The 22,739-nt window shown below is 41.1% G+C and overlaps 2 protein-coding genes across 2 annotated transcripts in view; both read left to right on the forward strand.

Moving 5' to 3' along the window:
* LOC141444083 (dynamin-like GTPase OPA1, mitochondrial) overlaps nucleotides 1-17,712 on the forward strand; it is a 19,540-nt gene extending 1,828 nt beyond the window's left edge. Inside the window, exons 2-14 of the mRNA XM_074109515.1 lie at nucleotides 5-49; nucleotides 120-167; nucleotides 858-1,003; nucleotides 1,870-2,031; nucleotides 3,127-3,320; nucleotides 7,727-7,941; nucleotides 8,670-8,811; nucleotides 10,817-11,030; nucleotides 11,958-12,039; nucleotides 13,491-13,508; nucleotides 14,725-14,859; nucleotides 15,986-16,055; nucleotides 17,558-17,712. Of these exons, the coding sequence (XP_073965616.1) occupies nucleotides 5-49; nucleotides 120-167; nucleotides 858-1,003; nucleotides 1,870-2,031; nucleotides 3,127-3,320; nucleotides 7,727-7,941; nucleotides 8,670-8,811; nucleotides 10,817-11,030; nucleotides 11,958-12,039; nucleotides 13,491-13,508; nucleotides 14,725-14,859; nucleotides 15,986-16,055; nucleotides 17,558-17,622 (1,536 nt within the window). The 3' untranslated portion in view covers nucleotides 17,623-17,712. The remainder of the gene's footprint in view (nucleotides 1-4; nucleotides 50-119; nucleotides 168-857; nucleotides 1,004-1,869; nucleotides 2,032-3,126; nucleotides 3,321-7,726; nucleotides 7,942-8,669; nucleotides 8,812-10,816; nucleotides 11,031-11,957; nucleotides 12,040-13,490; nucleotides 13,509-14,724; nucleotides 14,860-15,985; nucleotides 16,056-17,557) is intronic.
* A 1,672-nt stretch (nucleotides 17,713-19,384) lies between these two features.
* On the forward strand, nucleotides 19,385-22,247 carry LOC141444104 (uncharacterized). The gene is made up of 2 exons (XM_074109535.1): nucleotides 19,385-19,743; nucleotides 19,960-22,247. The coding sequence occupies exons 1-2, from the start codon at nucleotides 19,558-19,560 to the stop codon at nucleotides 21,190-21,192; spliced, it is 1,419 nt and encodes a 472-aa protein (XP_073965636.1). The 5' UTR covers nucleotides 19,385-19,557; the 3' UTR covers nucleotides 21,193-22,247.
* The last annotated feature ends 492 nt before the right edge of the window (nucleotides 22,248-22,739 follow it).

Consider the following 22,739-nt stretch of genomic DNA (forward strand, 5'->3'; position numbering starts at 1 on the left):
ACAGACACACAACGATCTGGCCGAGGAGAACCTAGCCAACCCCAACAGGGTGAGTGACAGACAGACACAAACGATCTGGCCGAGGAGAACCTAGCCAACCCCAACAGGGTGAGTGACAGACAGACACAAACGATCTGGCCGAGGAGAACCTAGCCAACCCCAACAGGGTAAGTGACAGACAGACACAAACGACCATCACAAAATAACTGCTCTACTAATTTTTAAACAAGTTCCTATCAAATGAATATGTCGCTAAAGTCGAACTTTCTAGTTGATAGACACGTCTATTGGTATTATTGTTTTGTGACATGCATACGATTATCGACTTTAGGGTGGTAGACCACATATTTGGCTGATGGTACAAGTCATAGATGAAGGGCGGATGATGGGTGCAATACATATAGTGACGAAAGCATAAGATGGATAAGACTTTTATTAAACTTCGATAAATATTTTTTTAAAAGTGTAGAAATTTAAATGATTGTGATAATGTTCCTAGTAACCGAGGTAGTAATGAAGTATCACTTTACGAATACGCACTTCTCACATTTGTAGTTGTAAAGAGGTAATTTTCCCTACATAAGTGGATGGTGAATCTATCGCGTATGAATTCGCCGCTAGAGAGAGGTTTTAAGGTAGATATTAAATATGATTTAAATGTAAATTGTTTTCATGCCCGTAATAACAAACTAACCACTATACTTCAGGCAGGACCTTTATCTACAGTGAGCGCGAAAACGGTAGTCGTCATTGCTAATTTGCTACTTAAACCACCTGCTGTTTAAACGTAATGATACTAAAGTAACCCTGGAGCTTAGCCAGGAAGTCGTCAACGTACATTAACCGCGTCGTTCCAGATCCGCCGCATCCTGGAGGGCAAGCTGTTCCCGATGAAGGCGCTGGGCTACTACGCCGTGGTGACGGGCCGCAGCCGCAAGGACGACTCTATCCAGAGCATCCGCGAGTACGAGGAACGGTTCTTCCGATCCTCCAAGCTGTTCAAGTGAGTGGCCACATGGTTGTAACTTTACAGAGATCGTTTTACAGAGTGCATTTCCTCAAAAAATGTGCGAGGATGTGTTGCTAAAAATATGTTTTCACCTCTCACGCTCGTAAAGTTCGTGTTTATGCAGGATCTAGGCGACATAAAATGACTTTTTATGCTCTAGTGCATAAAGTAAAATCCACAAACAAAGAAGTTCTACATATTTTGAAATAATTTTTAATTTATATAAAACTAAAAATCAATCAAATCAATCACTTTAGATTAAAAAAACTAAAAATTTATATTTATAATAGTAATGCGTGAAAAATAAAAGGAACCTTTGTAAGTGAACAATGTTTCGACTGTTGTTATTTCATGTCATCGCAATCGAAGTGAAAAGCAGAGTGTAAAACTCGAGCTTTAAACCCATTTTCACCTCGACAAGTCTATCCACCCTCGCCGTACCGGCTCGGATAGCTATTTGAACGTCTCGGGTAAAATGGCTCGTTTTATGCTCTTGTTGTACAACCTACTATTTTCATTAACCAATCTCTAGTGGAAACAACAGAGTGGAGCGGGGCGTGGTCAATGAAGCGTTTCTTTTGGTTCATGAAAAACACATTTCTCCCCACACATCCTCGCCACATTCGTGGTGCAAACGGAGCCTAACGGTGTTATCACACTTGCGATTTGCGGGCGAATTCAAAGCGAGGCGAGTGCGTAACGACTTGGCCGCATGCGCGCAGCGAGTTCGCTGCGTCTAGAGCTGGGACGCCATACTGATTTTCCCGTACGTACGCAGTGAATTCGTTGCGCGCTCGTGGCGATTTCGTTATGCGTTAAAAGTGTCGCTGGGTGTCGTATTGTACTGTGTTGTGTGACAGGGACGGGCTGGTGACGCCGTCTCAGGTGACGACCCGCAACCTGTCGCTGGCGGTGGCCGAGTGCTTCTGGCGCATGGTGCGGGCCTCCGTGGAGCAACAGGCCGACGCTTTCAAGGCCATGCGGTTCAACCTCGAGACAGAATGGAAGAACACCTTCCCCAGGTAACAGTACAGTCAATCTATTTCATTTCTAGATCACCATGGAACCTTTTTACACGCACACATGCATACTTTTTCACACACGTGTTTTCCTTCACTGTAAATCTCGGAATAAATTGCAGATTCCACACGTACGAGCAAATTCCGAATAACTCTTCTTCGAGAAATAATAGCTCAAGCCACAAGGCCACCACGGTTACTTGGTGAAGTAAAGTATAATAAGGGTCTGAGCCATCTATCGACGCGGAATCGGAAAAAACCGATAAGAAAAACCTTTTCTCAAAAATGACTGTAAAAGTCTACATTATTTTTTACTTATCAGAAGGCTAAGTGCATAGTTTATGGTCAGCGAGAAATTAAAAAGTTAAAATATTGCAGGCGCTCTATTGTCGAGTCTCAAACTTTTTAAAAAGTGAAAACGGCCATGGCACAAGTCTATACAGCCAACTCAAATGGCTGCTATCAATTATTTTGTTGGAAGACCATTTTTTTATTGGATTTGAAACAGCTTGTGTTGTTTTCGGTGGAAAAATACGTGCTGTTTTTTTTTTAATGAAAAAAAGGTGGGAAAGAATGAGATTTTTTATTGGAATTCAATTAAATGTCATAATATATTGTGTTCAGAAAAGGTTTATTTAATTTTTTTTTTACCTGCACCATTTTTGAGAAAAGGTTTATATTAGTCTCGGCTGGAATAGCAATTACTGGTTTCGTATTAGGTAAACGGACAAAAGCTCGTCCGTTTAATTTTCATACTCAGCCAGCAATTGCCTACTTTCAGGCCACGACAAGAATCTACTATTAAGTCATCGCAATAAGAGCGAAAAAGATGTCAACACGTCGGCAGGCGTCGGCCGAGCCGATCCGAGCCAAACCCTTTTTGCTGTGTGGTGTTGGGCGTTAAAGAGACAACTGTTTAGGTCGAAAGAGCTAGGTTTATTCTGCCTGTAAGCGACAATACAATAATTATTGTATACTTAACTACTAGAATATATAGGTGAGTGTGAGTATGGCATAGCAGACCACAGCTGTTTTCGCGTCGATAGATGTGGGGAGACCGTAACCGTAGTTATCTCTGTTCTCTGTTCTGTGTTGCAGGCAGCGCGAGCTCGACCGCGACGAGCTGTTCGAGCGCGCGCGCGCCGAGCTGCTGGACCAGTCGGCCGAGCTGTCGGCCATCCCCGCCGCCGCCTGGGAGAAGCGCCTCCAGGCCGCGCTCTGGGCCGCCGCCGCCGGGAAGGTCTTCCACCAGATATACCTGCCCAGCGCCGCCGCCGCGCAGGAGGACGTCGGTCAGTGGCTAGACAACCGGCACCGGGACCAGACGTGGGACTAAATTGAGATTTGCTTATTCAATCCCGATTAACGATTAAAAATTACGATTGATTAGTCTTAGTCGTAAGACTTTCGATTGATTTAGTCACGATTAAATTAATCGTCGATTAATTACCAGCAACTAAATTATTAATCAATTAATTAATTAGATTAATTTTCTCTCGATTGGTAGTAGGAATAAATACATTTTATTGTAACTCCGTTCACTATCCCGCGGAAATTATGCAATTTTCCGGGACAAAAACTATCCTATGTCCTTCCCCGGGATTCAAACTATGTGTATACCGAATTTCATCCAAATCGGTTCAGCGATTTAGACGCGATGAAGTAACAAACAAATAAACAGATTTACAAACTTTCGCATTTATTATATTAGTGGGATAAATATCACACGGTATACATACTAGAATGATTTTCCAAGTGAACAACACATGACAAAATATACTTATTTAATTTTTGTAACGTGCGTGCTCCATTTTTTGATCGAAATATAATCGTGAAATTTAATCGTGTAATTGATTAATCGTTATTCGAATACTCCGTCAATTAGTTTAATCGCGACTAAATTAATCGTGATTAATTTTATGACGATTAATTCTTCAATCGATTGATTAGTTGATTAAAAAAAATCGAGTAATGTCCATCTCTGATTGAGACACGCATGAAAAGACACGTGGAAGGCCGCCTTCCCACAAGTGTACAAAACCGTTGGGGGAGAATAATCCTCGAGTGGCGACCACGACCGGAAGACGGAACGTTGGCAGGCCTCCCACTAGGTGGACTAACTTGGACTCGCGGGCAACGTGATGCAAGTGGCGAGTTGTCGTTCTAAGGGGGAGGCCTTTGTTCAGCTGGACGTCTTCCGGCTGATGATGAAGCGACAAAACGACACGTCTGTGTTGGACATAGAATACTCATAGTCACTCCTACAAGATAAGTCTACATGAGATTCAAATTATTCTAAAGGCTGACCAGAATTATAAAAAACCTCGCCATATATTGCGAAAAACCTATAGAACTAATTTCTTGCACTGGTATAACACTAAATTCAAATGTCATTAGTCTATTGCTGTCAAAGTTTAACGTTGTGTGCGCGTGGTATTTTAAAGTGTTATTTTGTGTTTTTGTGCGTTAAAATGCCGAAATTTTCCATAGCCTTTTAAGGATAATAATTCACAATGTATAAAAGTATTTTTCATAGAAAAAGTCCGAGGGATTAGAAAATATTCCTTTAAATAACATCACTGACACCGTTGTCAATATGACTGATATTAAGTGTAAAGAATGTTTTTCTTGTTATAAAACGTAGAAGTGCTGCGATCGCGTCAGGTTTTTTTATATTCCTGGTCAGCCTTTAATGAATATGTTCAGGTTAGATATTTAAACTAAGTGGTTCAGAGTAACTAGCGTGGTTAGACTGTGGGGTCCTCGTAAACTGTATGACCTAGGAGCTCCGCGGTGCGTGATGTAAACCAACCCCATCCCAGGACAACCGGATAGTCGAGTGGTTAGAGAACCTGACCACAAAGCTTATGTCGGCCGGACCCTTATATTTGCAATTACCGCTTAAAAACCGCTTTTTCCATACCAATCACCTTAGTCAGTTCAGTCACCTCATCACCTGGGTTATAGGCTTTGTGGTAGCCCGCGCCCCGAGGGCACGTAACCTGTCGGCCAACACCGGCAAGAGGAAAGCGGAAGACGGCAAGAGCGACCCTGCCCCTCCGAGAAGATCCCCGTGAGTCTCCTCCCACTCCTCTCCTTATTGCTCCCCCCCCCCTTCACGAAAACATTTTTTTATTGTTAAAGAGAAACCAAACTACATTTGAAGATTTTCTAAAACCAATTAAATAATGATGTTGTAAAAAAATAATTTTAGATCTCACGTTTTTTAAGTCGAAGACGAAGCGTTAACAGAGAAATGAAACCCTGAACATTCATCTATCCATCCATCGTATTTTTTATTTTATAGTTCGTATTTATCTGGGTATGTATTATAATACCGAAAAATCATGATACCTACAGTTGAAATGTCGACGCTTAACACATCAGAATACCGAAAGTACAAAATGTCGATAACCGATACACCGAAGCTATCTACTTTCAAATGACCGAAAGTACTAACTGGCATTCACAATACCCTAATAATAATTTTCTGTGCTGTTACAAAAAAAAACCTAACATCGAAGGCTTAGCCTTCTGAACCTAAACTATCCGAGTCGCTTCTGCCGTGAAAGGTCTTACTCGCTCGCTTCGCTCGCTCGCTGTCAGCGAGGCACCAGCTAGGGTGTACCAAAGGGGAGCTCCAGGACTTACAATAAATGTCACCGATGATGTCCTTATGACACCTACTTTTGGTACCTCGCTAGCAGCGAGCGAACGGAGCGATCGAGGAAGACGTTTCAGATCAGAAACGACTCGGATAGTTTAGGTTCAGATCAGAAAAAGCGAAGCGCAGCGTTGCTCCCGTCTTAGCCTTCGATGTTAGGTATTTTTTGTAACAGGACAGAAAATGATAAATGTCAATCTACCCCCGCTTGAAAAAGTCGGAATGTTGTCATTTAAAATTAGATACGGCAGACTATGGTGTAACGATGGTTTCGGTATTTTGATTTAAGATATATTGACCGTCGATTATTTTATTTGTAGTGATTATGACTGTTCGGCATTATAATTTTTCGGCCTTTCGGGTGTAGGTATTTTGATCTTCGGGATTGTAGTCTTCGGGTTTTAGGCTTCCGGTCAAATGTGTTCTCGGGATTTCAAACTTTCGGCCATATATCCATTCGACGTTTTAATATTCGGCCTTCCGTCCATAGGTCTTGTGAAATTCGATCTTTCGTATTTCGGTATTATAATACATACCCATTTACCTTGCTGTCTCAACTAGCTTATTAAACTTTACTTTAGCTAATTGACAGAGCAAGATAAAAAATACAAAATTTTGCCAATAGAATACGATTTCAAAACATTATTCAATGCATCTATGCATCATTGTCAAAATTCAAAGAATCTCCTGTAATGACCGCACAACAGTACAAGCGCTGCTGCTTAGCGAGTAATCCTAGTATAACTTATCTGTACAGACAAGCAAGTGGTCCCCAAACAGATAAAATACAAGAGTCCGAGCGACAATTCTACGTCGACGATATGGGTCGACCCCTACGACATAGACGCCAGTGAGAAATATCTACGATTTACTTCGCAGTAGACTCGTGTATTGGCATTTAGTGTAATGGATTTTTTCTTTATTTATTTCCTTTCTTATCATTGTTTTGATTCGTACAGTCGAGTGAAAAAATACGGATTTATCTAACCCAACAAAAATATATAACAATCCAATCACCAGCATTAATATCTGCCACAGTGGAGTGTGCAAAAGTATCTGACACATCCTACTGGCCCTAGAAATATAGTCGTATCAGATATTTATGCACGCTTGTTGTATCAGATATTGGTGCTGGTGACTGTACCACAAACTCTTACTCCGATTTAACAAGGCCGTGGTCCTAACATATTTAATAAGTGGTCTATCAATTTTTAATCAAATTCCTATCAAATGAATATGTCGCTAAAGTCGAACTTTCAAGTTGACAGACACGTCTATTGGCATTATTGTTTTATGACATGCAAACGATTATCAACTTTAAGGTGGTAGACCACATATTTGGCTGATGGTACATATTTTTGCACTTGATGTACATTGAAAGAGAACACTAATTTTAGACCAATGTGCTTCGAGAAACTGAGACTAGAGATCTAATTGGTCGACTGTTCATATTCCACTGTATTTAATTATATGAGTTACAAATAGAATTGTCATTCACGATAGTTGTTTTTGAAATACCACCATTGATAGAATAGTAGTTGATATCATATTTTGGATTCTTAAAGTGACATGCTCATTTATATCGTGTTTATATTGAATCAGATTAAGTTTAAGTAACACAGAAAGTAAAAAAATCTGTTTTTTGCTCGATAGTTTAAGTTAATAGTGGTAGTCCCACGTAAGTTTTATCAAAGTCGTTTCGGTAGTTACGATTTTTTCACGCTTATACTCCGTTTAATTTAAGTTTTATTAACGGTCAAATTTCAACACATGTTTCTCGGTATTTCGAACACATAATGGACTAAAAATATCAAATTTAAATAGTTTCTTTGTTTCATTTAAAAACGTGTGCAATTTTTTTCGTTGAGTTTCAAATGCTAAAATTAATGCAGTATAAGTGTATTGTTTTTGTTTTAATAAGCGATCTAGAAGAAGGAGAAGAATAGAAGATTTATTTGTATAGACTAATTAGTTACACCAAATGTCATTAGATGGTAATGAGACAAAAGGTTGGTATTTTTTTTTATTCCGTAGACAAGTTCAACACGTCGGTGGACATAAAGCTGCGCGAGTGGGCGGAGGCGGAGCTCCCGGGGCAGTCCATCCAGGCGGGGCTGGAGGCGCTCCGCGAGGAGTTTGAGGAGCTCATGGCGCGCGGCGGGGAGGGCGACCCCGTGTTCGACGGGCTGCGCCGGGAGGCCGTCGCGCAGGCGCTCGTGCGGCATCGCTGGGAGGACCGAGCTCAGGACGTGAGTTTAAGCTTTTCTCAAAAATGGCGAAGAACTCTAAATTAGAATAAACTTGTTCCCAAAATATATTCATCCCATAATCATCCCAGCCTATATACGTCCCACTGCTGAGCACAGGCCTCCTCCCAGAATAAGAGGGCTTGGGTCATAGTTCCCACGCGGGCCCAGTGCGAAACTCACACGCACCATTGAATTGCTTCGCAGGTTTGTGCAGGTTTCCTCACGATGTTTTCCTTCACCGCAAAGCTCATGGTAAATTTTAAATGTACTGAATTCCGCACATGAATTTCGAAAAACTCAGAGGTGCGAGCCGGGGTTTGAACCCACGACCCTCTGCTTGAGAGGCGATAGGTCAAACCACTAGACCACCATGGCTTCCAAAATATATTATAACATTTAATTTTATTCCAAAAAGTATTTATGCTTTCCCGCCTCTTTTTCATTAAAAAAAAACGGCAGGTGTATTTTTCCTCCGAAAACACCAATTCAGACCCAATAAAAAGTCCGGAGTTCCAACAAAACAACTGATACCGGCCATTTGAGTTGGCCGTGTATGACTTGTACCAACGTTTCCATAGCCGTTTTAACTTTTTGAAAAGTTTCTGACTCGACAACAATGGAATTTGTATGCTTCATTATTGTCGAGCGAGCAATCTATTTTATCTTTGAGCATCACAACTGCTCACGTACTAATGCTGCTGACTGTACAATCTAGTATTGCGTGGCAGGTCCTGCGCGTGTTGCAACTGAACGCGTTGCAAGACCGCTGCGTGGGCGCGCGCGCCGACTGGGACGCCGCCGTCGCGCTCATGGAACGCGCGCTGGCACAACAGCTGGCTGATACGGACAGGCAGCTGACGCAGCTCACAGGTACGCGCCGCCCCCCCCCCCCACAACTAGAAATGAAACGTTTGAACTTAATAAGTTTTTGTTTAAAAAAAAACTGTATCTTAAGGAAATTGAAAATACAAACTGAAATATAGATGCACAGAAAAATAAGACCATCACTGGGAATCGAACCCAGGTCCTCGGTAATCCGTACCGCGTGCTATACCGCTACACCACTGATGGTCAGTGATGGTCTTATTTTTCTGTTTTTTCTGTGCATCTATATTTCAGTTTGTATTTTCAATTTCGGTTTTACGGGATGACCGTAAAAGTAAATGTTTATGGGCGGTGGTGATCTCTTACCATCAGGAGACCCACTTGCTCGTTTGCCATCCAGTCGTATAAAAAAAAAAAAAAATTTGGAATTGAAATAAAAAATACAAAAACCAATCTTAATTGTATCTTAATGGCTTTTTTCTTCAATTTTAGAAAATATACGGTATTTCCTACTCGGAATCAAGAGCACATTCGATTCCGATAGCTTAAAAAAATGTCCCAATCAAATGTCAGTTTTGTAACTTTTTTTTTCATACACTCAGTAGGTATGGGCGTCACAATACTGACTCATAAAATTTTGTATGAAAAAATTTAATAGATTTTGAAAAAAAAAGATTCCTACACTTTTTTTTATTAACGTCTTTGAACACTTGATAAACGTAAATATTTACCGACCGAACAATACCGACATGAAGCCCGAATGACTTCGAAATAATAGCGCAGTAAATCCGGTCACCTGGTATGAATATATATTCATGTATACCGCCCTAACAGTTCCGAGTTAGTATTATTTTGTCTAAAAAAACGTAATAGCAGCTGATCTAAGTAGCAAGTGGTTTAAAATTCTTTGGCTTAAAGTCGACGGGACTCCGCTTCGCGAAGCTCCTATTCCGCGTGGCTGAGACGTTTCGCGCGTTGACGCAACTCTAACCTAACCTATGTTTTTTCAAGTTTTCGACAAGAAACAGGTTAGGACCAATTGCCTTTTAGACCACTCGCTACTCAGATCAGTTGCTTCTTAGACCACTTGCTACTCAGACCAGTCGCTTCTTAGACCACTTGGGTACATAGGCCAGCTGCGTTTTAGGCGATACTATACCGTAAAGGTAGCTTTGTATAGAAATGTGCGATGCTTACGATGCGGACGGGTGGACGCACTTATATGAGTTTCTATACAAAGAATACTACGATCCGTTGCGTGCGATGCGTCCGATGCGTACGATACCGACAAGTGGACGTTTACCTTAAATCAGGGGTTGGCAACGCGCGGCCCGAGACCTATCTCTTTGCGGCCCGCGACTGTTTTTTACAAAACACTTTTAGTACCTACCTACAATAGGTGCCCCGTGTGGTGTCGGGTTAGAACTACACCTCTCCATTTCTTCCGTGGATGTCGTAAGAGGCAACAAAGGATATAGGTTAAGGTATACTGTAGGCGACAGGCTAGCAACCGTTTCGTGTGCTCTGCCTACCCCGTTTGGGAATACAGGCGTGATGTTTGTGTGTACAATAGGTAACTAAGTAGATATAGGTACAAAATTCTCTTACAAGTGCCGCCCGCCTTTATCTATTTATTTCACTATGTGGCCCATATCTGTCAAAAGGGTGCCGACCCCTGCCGTAAATTCATGTCGGTATTGAGTGTAAGCCGTGGTGGCCTAGTGGTTTGACCTATCGCCTCTCAAGCAGAGGTTCTTGGGTTCAAACCCCGGCTCGCACCTCTGAGTTTTTCGAAATTCATGTGCGGAATTACATTTGAAATTTACCACGAGCTTTGCGGTGAAGGAAAACATCGTGAGGAAACCTGCACTGACCTGCGAAGCAATTCAATGGTGCGTGTGAAGTTCCCAATCCGCACTGGGCCCGCGTGGGAACTATGGCCCAAGCCCTCTTGTTCTTAGAGGAGACCTGTGCCCAGCAGTGGGACGTATATAGGCTGGGATGGATGGATGGATTGAGTGCACACCGCATCGTATGAATGTTACTCCAGGTCCGGGCTTCAAGGACCGCTGGCTGTACTGGCAGAGCAGTACGGAGGAGCAGGGCCGGCGCGCCGAGGTCCGCGCCGAGCTGGAGCGGCTCGGGTCCTCGCGGCCGGCCCTCGCCTACGACGAGCTGGTGGCCGTGAGGGACAACCTGCGGAGGCGGGGCGTGGAGGTCGACAACGACTATATACGGGAGACCTGGCGGCCCGTCTACCTCAAGTCAGTATCATCATGTCAGTCGTAGGACGTTAGGCCTCCCCCGTAGCTTTGGGCTTATAACTTCTGAAATGCATTTTACCTTTTTATCAATATTTCCAGATCTCAAATTTTCTTGGTCTCAAAATATCAAATTGCAGAATGTCTAATTTTGCTTTCTTATAACAACGGAATCTTAATATGGCTGAATTTCAAAATAGCTTAGTCTCGTACTTAAACTTCAAAATCACTTTCATGGCAAAACAACATATGCTTAAAACAAGCAAAAGTTAAAATACCTAAACTTGTACGGTCAAAGAGTTTACTTCATTGGCCACCATGGAACCATTTCACAGTCATTTTCATGTCATAGTGACATCGCATTAATTAACAAGGAAAGTCGTCATGACTTTTCCTATGAATTAAATTCCTTGACTGTATGTTGAACAGAAACTATACCAAAAGTCAATAATCAACATCAAATTTCTCAAATTTTGATTGGGATTGACTAAAGCTTCTGTAAGATTGTGAACTGCATCGACGATTTCTAATTTTTAACCGACTTCAAAAAAGGAGGAGGCTCTATGTTCCAATGTTTGTATTTTTTTTTTGTTGGATATAAAAGTAAAAATAAATATCACTGGACAATTCACACCAATTGACCTAGTCCCAAAGTAAGCTTAGCAAAGCTTGTGTTATGGGTACTAAGCAACGGATAAATATAATTATATAGATAGATATATACTTAAATACATAGTACACACTCAAGACCCGAGAACAAACATTCGTATTTTTCATACAAATATCTGCCCCGACACGGGAATCGAACCCGGGACCTCAAGCTTCGTAGTCAGTTCTCTAACCACTATCTGGCGTCTGGTCGTCTGGTCGTCTGGATATGTACCTATACTGTTTTTTTTTTTTTTTACTTAATATTGTCTTTCATTCCAGAAACTTCCTGCAGCGAGCACAAATGCGTGCGCGGGATTGTAAAAAGAGCTTCTACTTATACAGTCAACAGAACGGCAACGGGGTATGACACTTTTTTATATCTACAAGATGATTCGGTAATTGATAATGGATCATACACAATCATATTTAAGAAAACCCCCAAACTTTTAATCGTGGGACTGCACTTAGTAAATAATTAAAACATTTAACCATTAAAAAAATTATGAAATAATCGAGAAAAACTAACAAAAATGCAACGTTGCCAGCTCAGCAGGTATAAACGCTCTTAATATGCATCACTTAGAAAAAAAATCTCTAATACTGGTATGATATAGTGTAACCGAGTCGGGTAAGGTTGATTCTGCTCACGTCTCCCGAATCACTCTGTAAGAAAATAAGAGCCACTTGAACACATTAAAAAAAGGGAAAAAAGCAGTATTATAAACACAGACCAGAATTTTCGTGGCACTTTTGATCTATCATAGTGACTTCTCAGGGAGCGCCAAAGTTCGCATTCTCTTCGCTAGTCACGTCGTAACGCTTGTCCGAATCATCGTTTGTTTTTATTCCCACTGAAACCCCCATTTAAAAAAAAAACATCCTATAGAAAACTATAGGCTAGGTTTGGTTTGTTTTATAACAATCCTGAACAATTATTGGATTCAGAGAAAAATAATTATTTAATTTATTGAATCAGGCGTTACTTTGCGGAGGTCCATATCAATGAACTAAAATAATTTCCTTGCTCACCCGCGATCTTAGTTAGAGTCTAACAACTGGTAGCATGGTGTACGGTTGTGTCACTCTGAAGATGAGCTCTGTTTGATTTCGAAACGCGTCAGTGTAGTGTGGTGGTGGTGATGGATGGGTTTGTGTGATTTGTGTGTGTTCTTACAGTGTGGAGGTGGAGGAACTGCATGAACACGCATATTTTGCATAAGCTTAGCTATCGTAAGGTCGCGGGTGAGCAAGGAAATTATTTTAGTTCATTTAAATAATTATTTGTTTCTGAGAAACATTACGTTCGTGCTTTCAACAAGTACATACCTATGCGAGCCGATATTTGGGCAAAAAACGGTACAGTATAAAGAATAAAACGTTTGATTGAATGATCGTTTGGTTTATTTTTTTATTCGACTGGATGGCAAACGACCAAGTGGGTCTCCTGATGGTAAGAGATCACCACCGCCCATAAACATCTGCAACACCAGGTTTAAGGGTGTGCCGAGTTTTAGCGATATTACTAGTTAAGCTTTAGTTTTGAAACTCATATGTAAAATATTTGAGAATTTACTCTATAAATCATACACTATATGATTACTTGTAGTTGGTTCAATAAAAAAACCTTTATATAAACGCCCGCGGTCTGACCCCTCTAGCTTGAGCCGCCGCGCTTACCCCCTATCGTATTTCACCCTCCCTCCCCCATAACCACATTGATTGACGTTAAAAACTCTTTAGCCCCTTAATATAAGTAAATAAGGACATTTGTAAATTCAAAAAACCGCTTATCACACGCACGCTTCATTCTAGACGCAGAGGACTAACGTGGTAAGTCAGAACGGTCACGATCATCATTGAATGAGGGCTATCGTTTTTTGTCTTTCTAGATGGCGCCACTGTTGCGTGAGGTTTTTAAGTGTGGCTTTCAAAGTCTGTTATTACGGACGTGAAAACAAAGTTTAGATTAGAATCATATTTAATACACCTTAAAACCGTACCATAAAATATCGAGCAACCACAGTGTTAGTCCCATTTTGTTCGGAAAAAGGGAGGACAAAGGTTTCCGAAAGACAAAAATGTCTCAAAACACAGACATTCATTGCCCGGAACGCATATTTGCCATATTAATTTCAGATATTGCAAAATATTCACAAAATTATTCTAATTCTAAATAAACCCGCGTAGCTCACCCTAAAACTATGAGATTTGACATTTCGGAGACCTCACGCTACACTAGCGCCTCTAGTGGCGAATTCATTCGCGATAGCCCTCATTACTTTGCTCACGTGCGACTTTAAGGTAGCTAGGGCAAATCTCCAATTACTGGCTACTTTTCAATAACTTTACTTATATTAAAAATGAATTCTATTTATAGGTGACTAGAATTCATTTTTAGCGTAAGTCGGCCAGTTATTGAATGGTGGCCAGTTTGATGATTTACCCACGTCTATGCAAGAAATTCGTGTCCATACATCTCCTCAACCTAAACTGTAGAACACACAACATCATGTCAAGCGAAAGACGTCCACTGCTGGACATAGCCTCCCCCAAGGCTCTCCACTCAGACCGGTCTTGTGTCTTCTGCATCCACCGCGATCCGCGATCTTAACCAGGTCGTCGCTCCATCTTGTTGGAGGCCTACCGACAGCTCGTCTCCCGGTCCGCGGACGCCATTCGACAACCTTCTGACCCCATCGGCCATCAGTCCTGCGAGCAATGTGCCCCGCCCACTGCAACTTCAGTTTCGCAATTCTTCGGACACATAAATCAAACAAACCCATCTATCACCGCCACCAAACAACGCTGTCGCGTTTTGATTCACCAGCCACCACCAGAGTTCATCACCAGAGTGGGGTAACACTCTTTGCCGGCCCGGATAATACCGGGAAAGAAATACCGACCCTGTTTTTCGTGAACACGCCCATAGAAGCTCCTGTCAGTTTCTATGGGCGTGTACACAAAAAACCCACCCACCAGAGTAACGCAATATTTGTCCACTGCACAGTGGTAGGTAGTGGTTGTTGACGTGATTGTCGTGTTTCAGAAGGAGTGCTGCGAGGTGGTAATGTTCTGGCGCGTGCAGCAGACGCTGCGGACCACGGCCAACGCGCTGCGCCAGCAGCTCGGCAACCGGGAGGCCGCGCGCCTCGACCGCGACCTCAGGGAGGTCTTGGACGAGGTGAGACCGACACCGACTGCTGTTTAGGCCTGCAACAAACCGGTATTCGTTACTGAGTAACGAGACCTTCATCTGATCGTTACTCACGAATACGCTCATTACCTGTATAACCCGTATCGGTCGTACTCTCACTCTGTTCTGGTTCAACTGTCATTCTTTAATTATTTTACTAGTAGTAGCGCGTTGAACCAAATAAAATAACACTTCAGCTTTGTAATATTGTTATAAATTAAAATTATTTTTTATAATTACAATATTAATTTAGATTTATTAAAATAATAATAATCACTTAAAAATATACAGCAGAACATTACAAACCGCATTTTAAAAAATCAGTTAGGGTGCGTCACATCTAGGCCGACGATACGATAACGATACAGTTCGGTTTTGCTTTGTATAAAGTACGGTCGTTCATACCGTACGGTGACGGGATGCGGTGTTTCTGCTTCATGGTCGCATCAAAACTAACTAACGAATACATACGAGCACCAAGGTTTAACGTCAATATTACATGTCATGTTTGAGAAAATCATCTTCCCCGTTACTCCCCATTCTGCGCACCAAGTAACCAGGCCTTGCAACGTCTTTGAAAGTCTGTCAGGGACCCACTACTTCTTACTGGAGGAGGCAAGTCGTTCCAACATTTAGAAGCAGCGTAACGAAAGCTACCCCTAAATGCCTGGAGACGCGACCGGGGAATCAGGACCGTCTGGCCTGGCCTGCTTTGCTGCGATCCGTCCATATAAGCTTACGCGCAAATAAGTTGGGACACCAGTATTCGTCAAATTGAAGATCATGGATGCCATTCTCAAGGATATTTACGGAATTTCGATGTAAATACATCCCACACATACGTTTATTTCAATTCTGAGCACAGGCCACCATGCGGAGATCCGAATCAGAGAAGTTCGAACGGAAAACTACTGTCCGTATTTCGTAGGTCCATGGATTGGTATGGATTTATTGCGTTCGAAATTCCGAAACGGAATTCCGAGTGTATGTGGCGGCCCTAAAGATCCCACTCTGTATATAAGTATAAGTTGTAAGCGAGACCCTGGTGTGCGGAGGCCCAATTAAGTCTGTAACTGAGTGTCTTGTTTTTTTTTAACATTATATTTCTCGTCAGATGGCGGCGGATCCGGAAACCAAAAAGAAACTCTTGTCTGGCAGGAGAGTGGAACTAGCGGAAGAACTGAGTAAGTCTTGCTCGTGTGCAAGAGAGTGAGGGGGGAGTGTTTTACACATACATCTTGTTTTTCTTGAATTCCGACACTCAAAAAAAAAAACATCAAATTGTAAAATTTGCGAACTTGAAGAGTATAGTTTTATGAATTAAATTCGGGTTTTGTTCCGCGTACCTTGATTTGAACAAAACCTGAGTTTAATCATATAAAATTATTAATGACCGCGATAGTCTAAAATATTGTGTTGAAGAGGTTACATATTTGAATATCGAAAGTTAAAATATCTACGGGTAAAATGTCGATGTCCAAAATATCGAAAATTAAAATATCGACTGTATCGAAATATCGAAAATTAAAGTAACGAAAGCTTATATTGTCGAATGGTTAGATAATCTACGTCCAATATATCGAAAACATATTTATCTACAAAAGGGACATCAAAAGATATAAACATCGAAGTCCAACATATCGAAGTACAGAGTATCGAATATCCTATGTATGATCTATCACGTGACGGGGTCGACGGAGCTCCGCTTCGCAGAGCTCCTATTTCGCTCAGTTGAGGCGCTTCGCGCCTTGACGTCATACTAACCTAACCTAACCTAACCTATTGAACATGAATTACCAAAACATTTGGTTCGGTTAGGTTAAAACTGTGACCACAACAACTATATGACTAGATTATGTAAAATAAATGCTATTAAGAGAAAGGAGCAATAAATAAAGCAGATTTGTGTGTACGATATTTTAATTTTTCGACATTCAAATATGTTGACATTTACAACTTAGATGATGGCTATCGATATTTTTACTCATTCGATATTTCAATCTTAGACATTTTGACCATAGGTATAACAACTTTCGATATTGTGATACAATCGATATTTTAATTTTCGATATTTTAAACATCGACATTTTACCCGTAGATTTTAAACTTTCGATATTCAATATGTAACCGTTGAAGAGTACCTATTATAATGAATGTGAATGATGTGATACATAAAGTCTGGCGCATACATGCAACTTTTGCATTTGTTAAACTGTTTTGTTCTTTTACCAAATATGTATGAACTAGCTTTTGCCCGCGGCTTCGCCCGCGTGGAATTTGGTAATCGCGTGCTGTTCCCAGTGCACGGGAACTGTGCATTTTTCCGGGATAAAAAGTAGCCTATGTCACTCTGTGGCCCATAAACTATCTATGCCAAAAATGACGTCGCTCCGTTTCGACGTGAAAGACGGACAAACATACAAAAACACACACTTTCGCATTTATAATATTAGTATGGATGTATGAATTAAACACAAGCTAATATTACGTCATATATTAAGAACCTTTTACACTGTTTCGCCTTAATTATATTTTAAACAATAAGAATGAGGCCACTTCTTTCTTTTAACTTTATTTGGCCTGTTGAGTGGTTCCTTAAAGTTAACGGAAACCAAAAATTTCACCGTGTATACACCGTGTGGTAGCAAGGTTTTAAAATAAATTATATATTTTTATTCATTTCCAGAGCGTGTGCGACAAGTCCAAGAGAGGTTAGAAGAGTTCATCGAGGCGCTCAACAAAGAGAAATAGTTGTATATTGTAGAGGTGTACGAGCGTTGTATCATTTTCTTATTTATCTGCTTGATCTAAGTTATCTCTAATAAAATGTTACACTCAAAACTGATTTTTATTCCTAACAAATCAACCTAATATAAATGATTGAACGGGTTTGTATGAGATTTGGTATGGGAGCAGCTTTTGTCTTGATATTTCTACGGGATCGGAAGAAAATTCCAAAATTTCAACCGCTAAATTAGCAACATGAAATTTAGTGCAGGTAGTTTACCTACTTATCTCGGATTTTCAATGTGACTGGCGGACCTAGCGAAACCGTGGCTTGTTTTACTAAAAGCATTGAGAATGCATACTTGTAGCTTGCTTGTAGTGCATGCATTTTATCAGTACAGTCACCTGCATTTAGTATCTGCTATAGTGGAGCGTGCAATAATGGCTCTGCAAGATGAAAAAAACTAAAAAAATGTACATAAGTTTTTCATTTTTTTTTTTAGTTTTATTAAAAACAAAACTCGTCAAAGAAAAATTCGAGATAGAAACAGCATTTCTAACAATTCTTACTTCGCACAAAAAAGCAAAAAAGTGTCAGTGATTTATTTATTATTTTGAATATCTATGGCTTACTTTGGCTGCGTTCGGGGAGACACAATAAACGCTATCAGCGCTCTAATTTGTTTACAGAGTTCGACGGTAGTGCTGTAAAACGTTTCTATAACTTTAAATTATAACGATTCGGTATCAATGTGACTTCTTCCAAATTAGTGTTATGGCAGTGTTAATGTTTATATTCTACTTATATTTTAGATGTGAAAGTTTGTAAAGATGTTTAAATGTTTGTAAGTCGATCACGTCTAAACTGCTGAACCGATTTAGACGAAATTCGGTATACAGATAGTCCTGGACATAGGATAGTTTTTATCCCGGGACATTGCATAGTTCCCGCGGGATAGCGATAAACGAATACTACGCGGACGGAGTCGCGGGCAGCTCTATAAACTTAGAAGAACAAATGATTTAATAATTCATGTCCTCTTTTAATTATCCATTAGGACACGAATTATCAGATCGTGCATTATTGTCGTACATTGTAGTATTTCTTTCTAGGTCAACAAATTCTCAAGTTTCATATTTACCGCACCTCTCGGCATCACAAAGCTTTCATAATGTCGATAAGAACAAATACAAATTTTGATTAATATCCAGTCATATCGTTCCAACGGGAAACAGTAATGTACAACTCGGAATGTACGCGCGCTGTAATGTACTAGTGATAATGTACGACGTGATAAACTGAATGCAATCGATGCGAATGAATAGTCGGAGCAGATCCGACCCGGCCGGGTTAGGTTGAAGGGCGAGGGCGTGCGAGCGAGGCGGCAGCCTCGCTCGCCGCTTTCGCCCTTCGTTCGGTTTTTTTTTATTTCAATCATGGAAATCGTAAGGCATGATAATCGGAAGACATAATGCTTCGGATTATCACGTCGTACATTTTTGCGCGTACATTATTGGTTTGGTTCCCCACTAGTTCGGTACGGGGTGATAATGCACGGCTTGATAATTCGTGCACATAAGCACGGATTATCAGGCCGTGCATTATTTAAGCGTGCATTAACAAGTCGTACATTAACTACACCCGGTATTTCAAGTCTGTACAGTGGGATAAAAATAAAAACGCAACTCAAATCGTGTTTATAAAGCTTATTGATGTCTCCGACGTATTCGTCGTTCGTTATTCGTCGAACAGCATTAAAAGCGTTTTTAGTTTGTAGTGTCAATAGGGACTCCCCGAACCCCATGCATCCTTTGACTTTGACGCTTCTCTTGTCGTTTCTTGACACGAGCTTGACACACGTTTGACAAAATTGACAATTCGTTTGTTGTTCTTTAGCTGGGAACATAATCGAATAATTATTTTGTAGTGCTATTTAATTCAGTGCGTATTAATGCAAAATGGAATCAGAAACTGGCATTTTGGTAGCGGCGTTCAAATATGTGACCAGAGCGGACGCGCATATTTGCAGGTTATGCTTCTCGTCGACGGAACAACACGAACACTTCATTCAAGACTCTGTGAACCTAAAACGGCCGTATTTCCAGAATTCTGTGACTTATGAGGACATGTTTGCAGAGCTTGGGGCAAGTATAATTCTTCTTGCTAAAGTATAAAGCTAACTTAGTCAACGTTCCTCCACCATTACCTCTCATATTTCGTTTTCTAGAATTTTTTCCCGTACAATGGCAAAAACCCACTAGACACTGGTTAAATTGTCCTCCGATGAACACAACCGTATTTATTTAAAAAACTAAAGAACTAAACTAACAAATTAAACTAACTGTATGTCATTTTCGCAGGTGACTGAAGAACCATTGCTACCGCAAACGCTGTGCGATAGCTGCGCAAAATCAATAACCAACAGCTACCTGTTTAAAAAGTTTTGTGAATATTCTAATGAGAAATGGGGAGAAGCAATGTCAACCCTCGAAAACAGCCTAACACAAGCCAACACTCTAGCCCCTCCAGTACGTTCAGTATACTTGATGATCAGTGCAACAGAAAACTGTATATTTACCAGCCGAAAAACACATTCAATGGACAAGCCGACAGTTGTGTCGAAAGTAAAGCACTTTATCAAGAGGAGAAACAAATATGTGAAAGATAAAACGTTATACAGCTACATTTGTGAAGAATGCGGGGTCAGACTTAAGTCTAAATCTCTTCTTGCTAAGCACATGAAAATGCACAGCACGTCACCGCAGCCCTGCTCGCAGTGCTTCAAAGTATTCTCAACTCCCCTACAGTTAACAGAGCATGAAGAAAGAGTCCACTATCCAAAGAAAATTCAATGTACAAAGTGTTCAAAAATGTTTAGTACAGAAAAAATGCTCAGAACACACAACAGGCTGGAACATGTTGCGGCGCTCTGCAAGCTGTGCTTTGTCCAATTCCCATCAAAAATGGCTCTAAAAGCCCATTTAGATAAACATGACATTTTGAAATGTCCCCAATGTGAAAAGAGCTTTGTAAACAAACAGACATACAAGATCCATTGTAAACAGTGTGGTAGCAATGAGGAGAGAGTGGCAAGCTTCTTCTGTGATATCTGCGGCAAAGGTTACATTCGTAAGAACGGGGTACGGACACACTTGAAAACTGACCATGGTTTCGGCAAAGTTTTGTCTTGCAGCTGGTGTTCGAAAAAGTTTGATGCTATCAGCAGACTCAAGAACCATATTGTCAAGCATACGAGGGAACGGAACTTTACCTGCGAACAGTGCAATGGTAAATTTGTCACGCAAGCAGCATTGGTGTACCACACACGGTTACATACAGGCGAGAAACCCTATAAATGTGATTTATGCAACGAGAGCTTCCTGTCTACTTCGAGACGGATGGAACACAAAAGAAGGAAACATTTTGGGCCTACACAAGAATGTCACATATGCCACATGAAATTTATAACGGGCAGCCAGCTACGGAAACATATTGAGAGACATTCCGATCCTCACAGCAAGCTCTATATACCAATAGCGGATAAGCAAGACAGGACATATGTAGTGGAAAACATGGAAATTTACAGACAATAGATCCATTTTCATTAACTAACTTATTTACTGTAGAATGTGTTTCTGTGATAGACTATGCACTATCTTCATCATAATCTCCAGCCTGTACTGGGTAATAGGCTTCCACTTAGAGTGAGCGGACTTTGGTTGTAGTTCCCACACAAGCCCAGTGCGGATTGAGAGCTTCACACACACCGCCAAATTATTTTATAACTCTGTAACCAATATTTATCATCTAAATGGCAAGCTTTACGAACAAGTGAAGTGATACTGTGCTAGCCGCCTGTGCCAATAAGGTTTATGCATGTAACTCATTCCGTATAAACTGCAAAAACCTTGTTACTGTGTAACTACAAGTTCAAGACAGCTTCACACTTGTCTTCATGCAAAAACGCGCACTCACCACATTTCATGTCACAGCTGACGCGACATGTTTCAAACTTTCTACAAGTTCATTCTCGAAGTTACACTAAGCACAACCATACTTTTATTTCTTAGCCCATATTCATCTCCCACTGCTGGACAAGAGCCTCCCCTCTGGACCTTCACATATTCTTGTCCAGAGCTACATCGGGCCACTTTCAATTCCGTTCCGCGTCCAGGTCTTCTCGCCATCCATCTCCTTTTGTCTTACCTTGGGTGCCCATTACTGCCCATGGCTGAGTGCGGCCACAGTGACGTAGCTACTACTAGACGGGGCAGTGCCCCGTGGCCCCCTCGGACTCTGACTTCAAACTATAAATGACAATCTGGAGTACGTCGAATTCGGAACACGACGATACGACGAATACGGCACAAACGATTTTAAATACCTAGTTTAGTTGGGGCCCTCGTTTATTTTTTGCCCCATGGCCTTTGGTTACCTAGCTCTACGCCACTGTGCGGCCATCTCTGTGCTGTGGCTGCATCTGGGATATCGTGAAGCTAAGACGAGGCATCGGGATATCATTTCATGGCTGCAGTGTTTTCAATTTTGCTAGCACAGTTAATCAATGATGTAGATGTAGTAGTTAGTAGGCTGATATTTAATGTATAGTTATTACTTAATTGAAAATAAACGATGGTTTTTTTAATAACTATGTTTTGTCAATTAGTTAATAGCTAAGGTACCCAATTTTACACAGTGCCGGCTCCGGCTTTAGGGAGGGCGACAGGGCGGCTGCCTTTAACCACTTAATTTGAATACCTATTTTTATCGATCTAAAGGAAAGGTCTAATGCTGCGGCTACATTATCGGGACTAGGCGAACGTTCGACCTGACGCGCGCGACGCGACTTTTATAATAGCCAAGTTCGCTGTAACGCGAATCATTCGGGCAAACTAATAGTGTTCAGGCTCTTGTCGGTTTTTTACCGCACATCTATCTAAGGGATTATGTCGCGGCTTTACTTTTATTGTGAGTATAATGTGGCCATGTAATTCGTGTTCGTTGTATCACGAATTTGCTGTAGCGACAACGCGACACGAATCTTCGCCCGATAATGTAGCCGCAGCATAACAAACACGACTAGTCATCATACTCTCCCTATGTATACTCTCCCTATATATACAGTCTCCCTATATATACT

This window comes from Choristoneura fumiferana, chromosome 29 (assembly GCF_025370935.1).
Source record: "Choristoneura fumiferana chromosome 29, NRCan_CFum_1, whole genome shotgun sequence".
NCBI lineage: Eukaryota > Metazoa > Arthropoda > Insecta > Lepidoptera > Tortricidae > Choristoneura > Choristoneura fumiferana.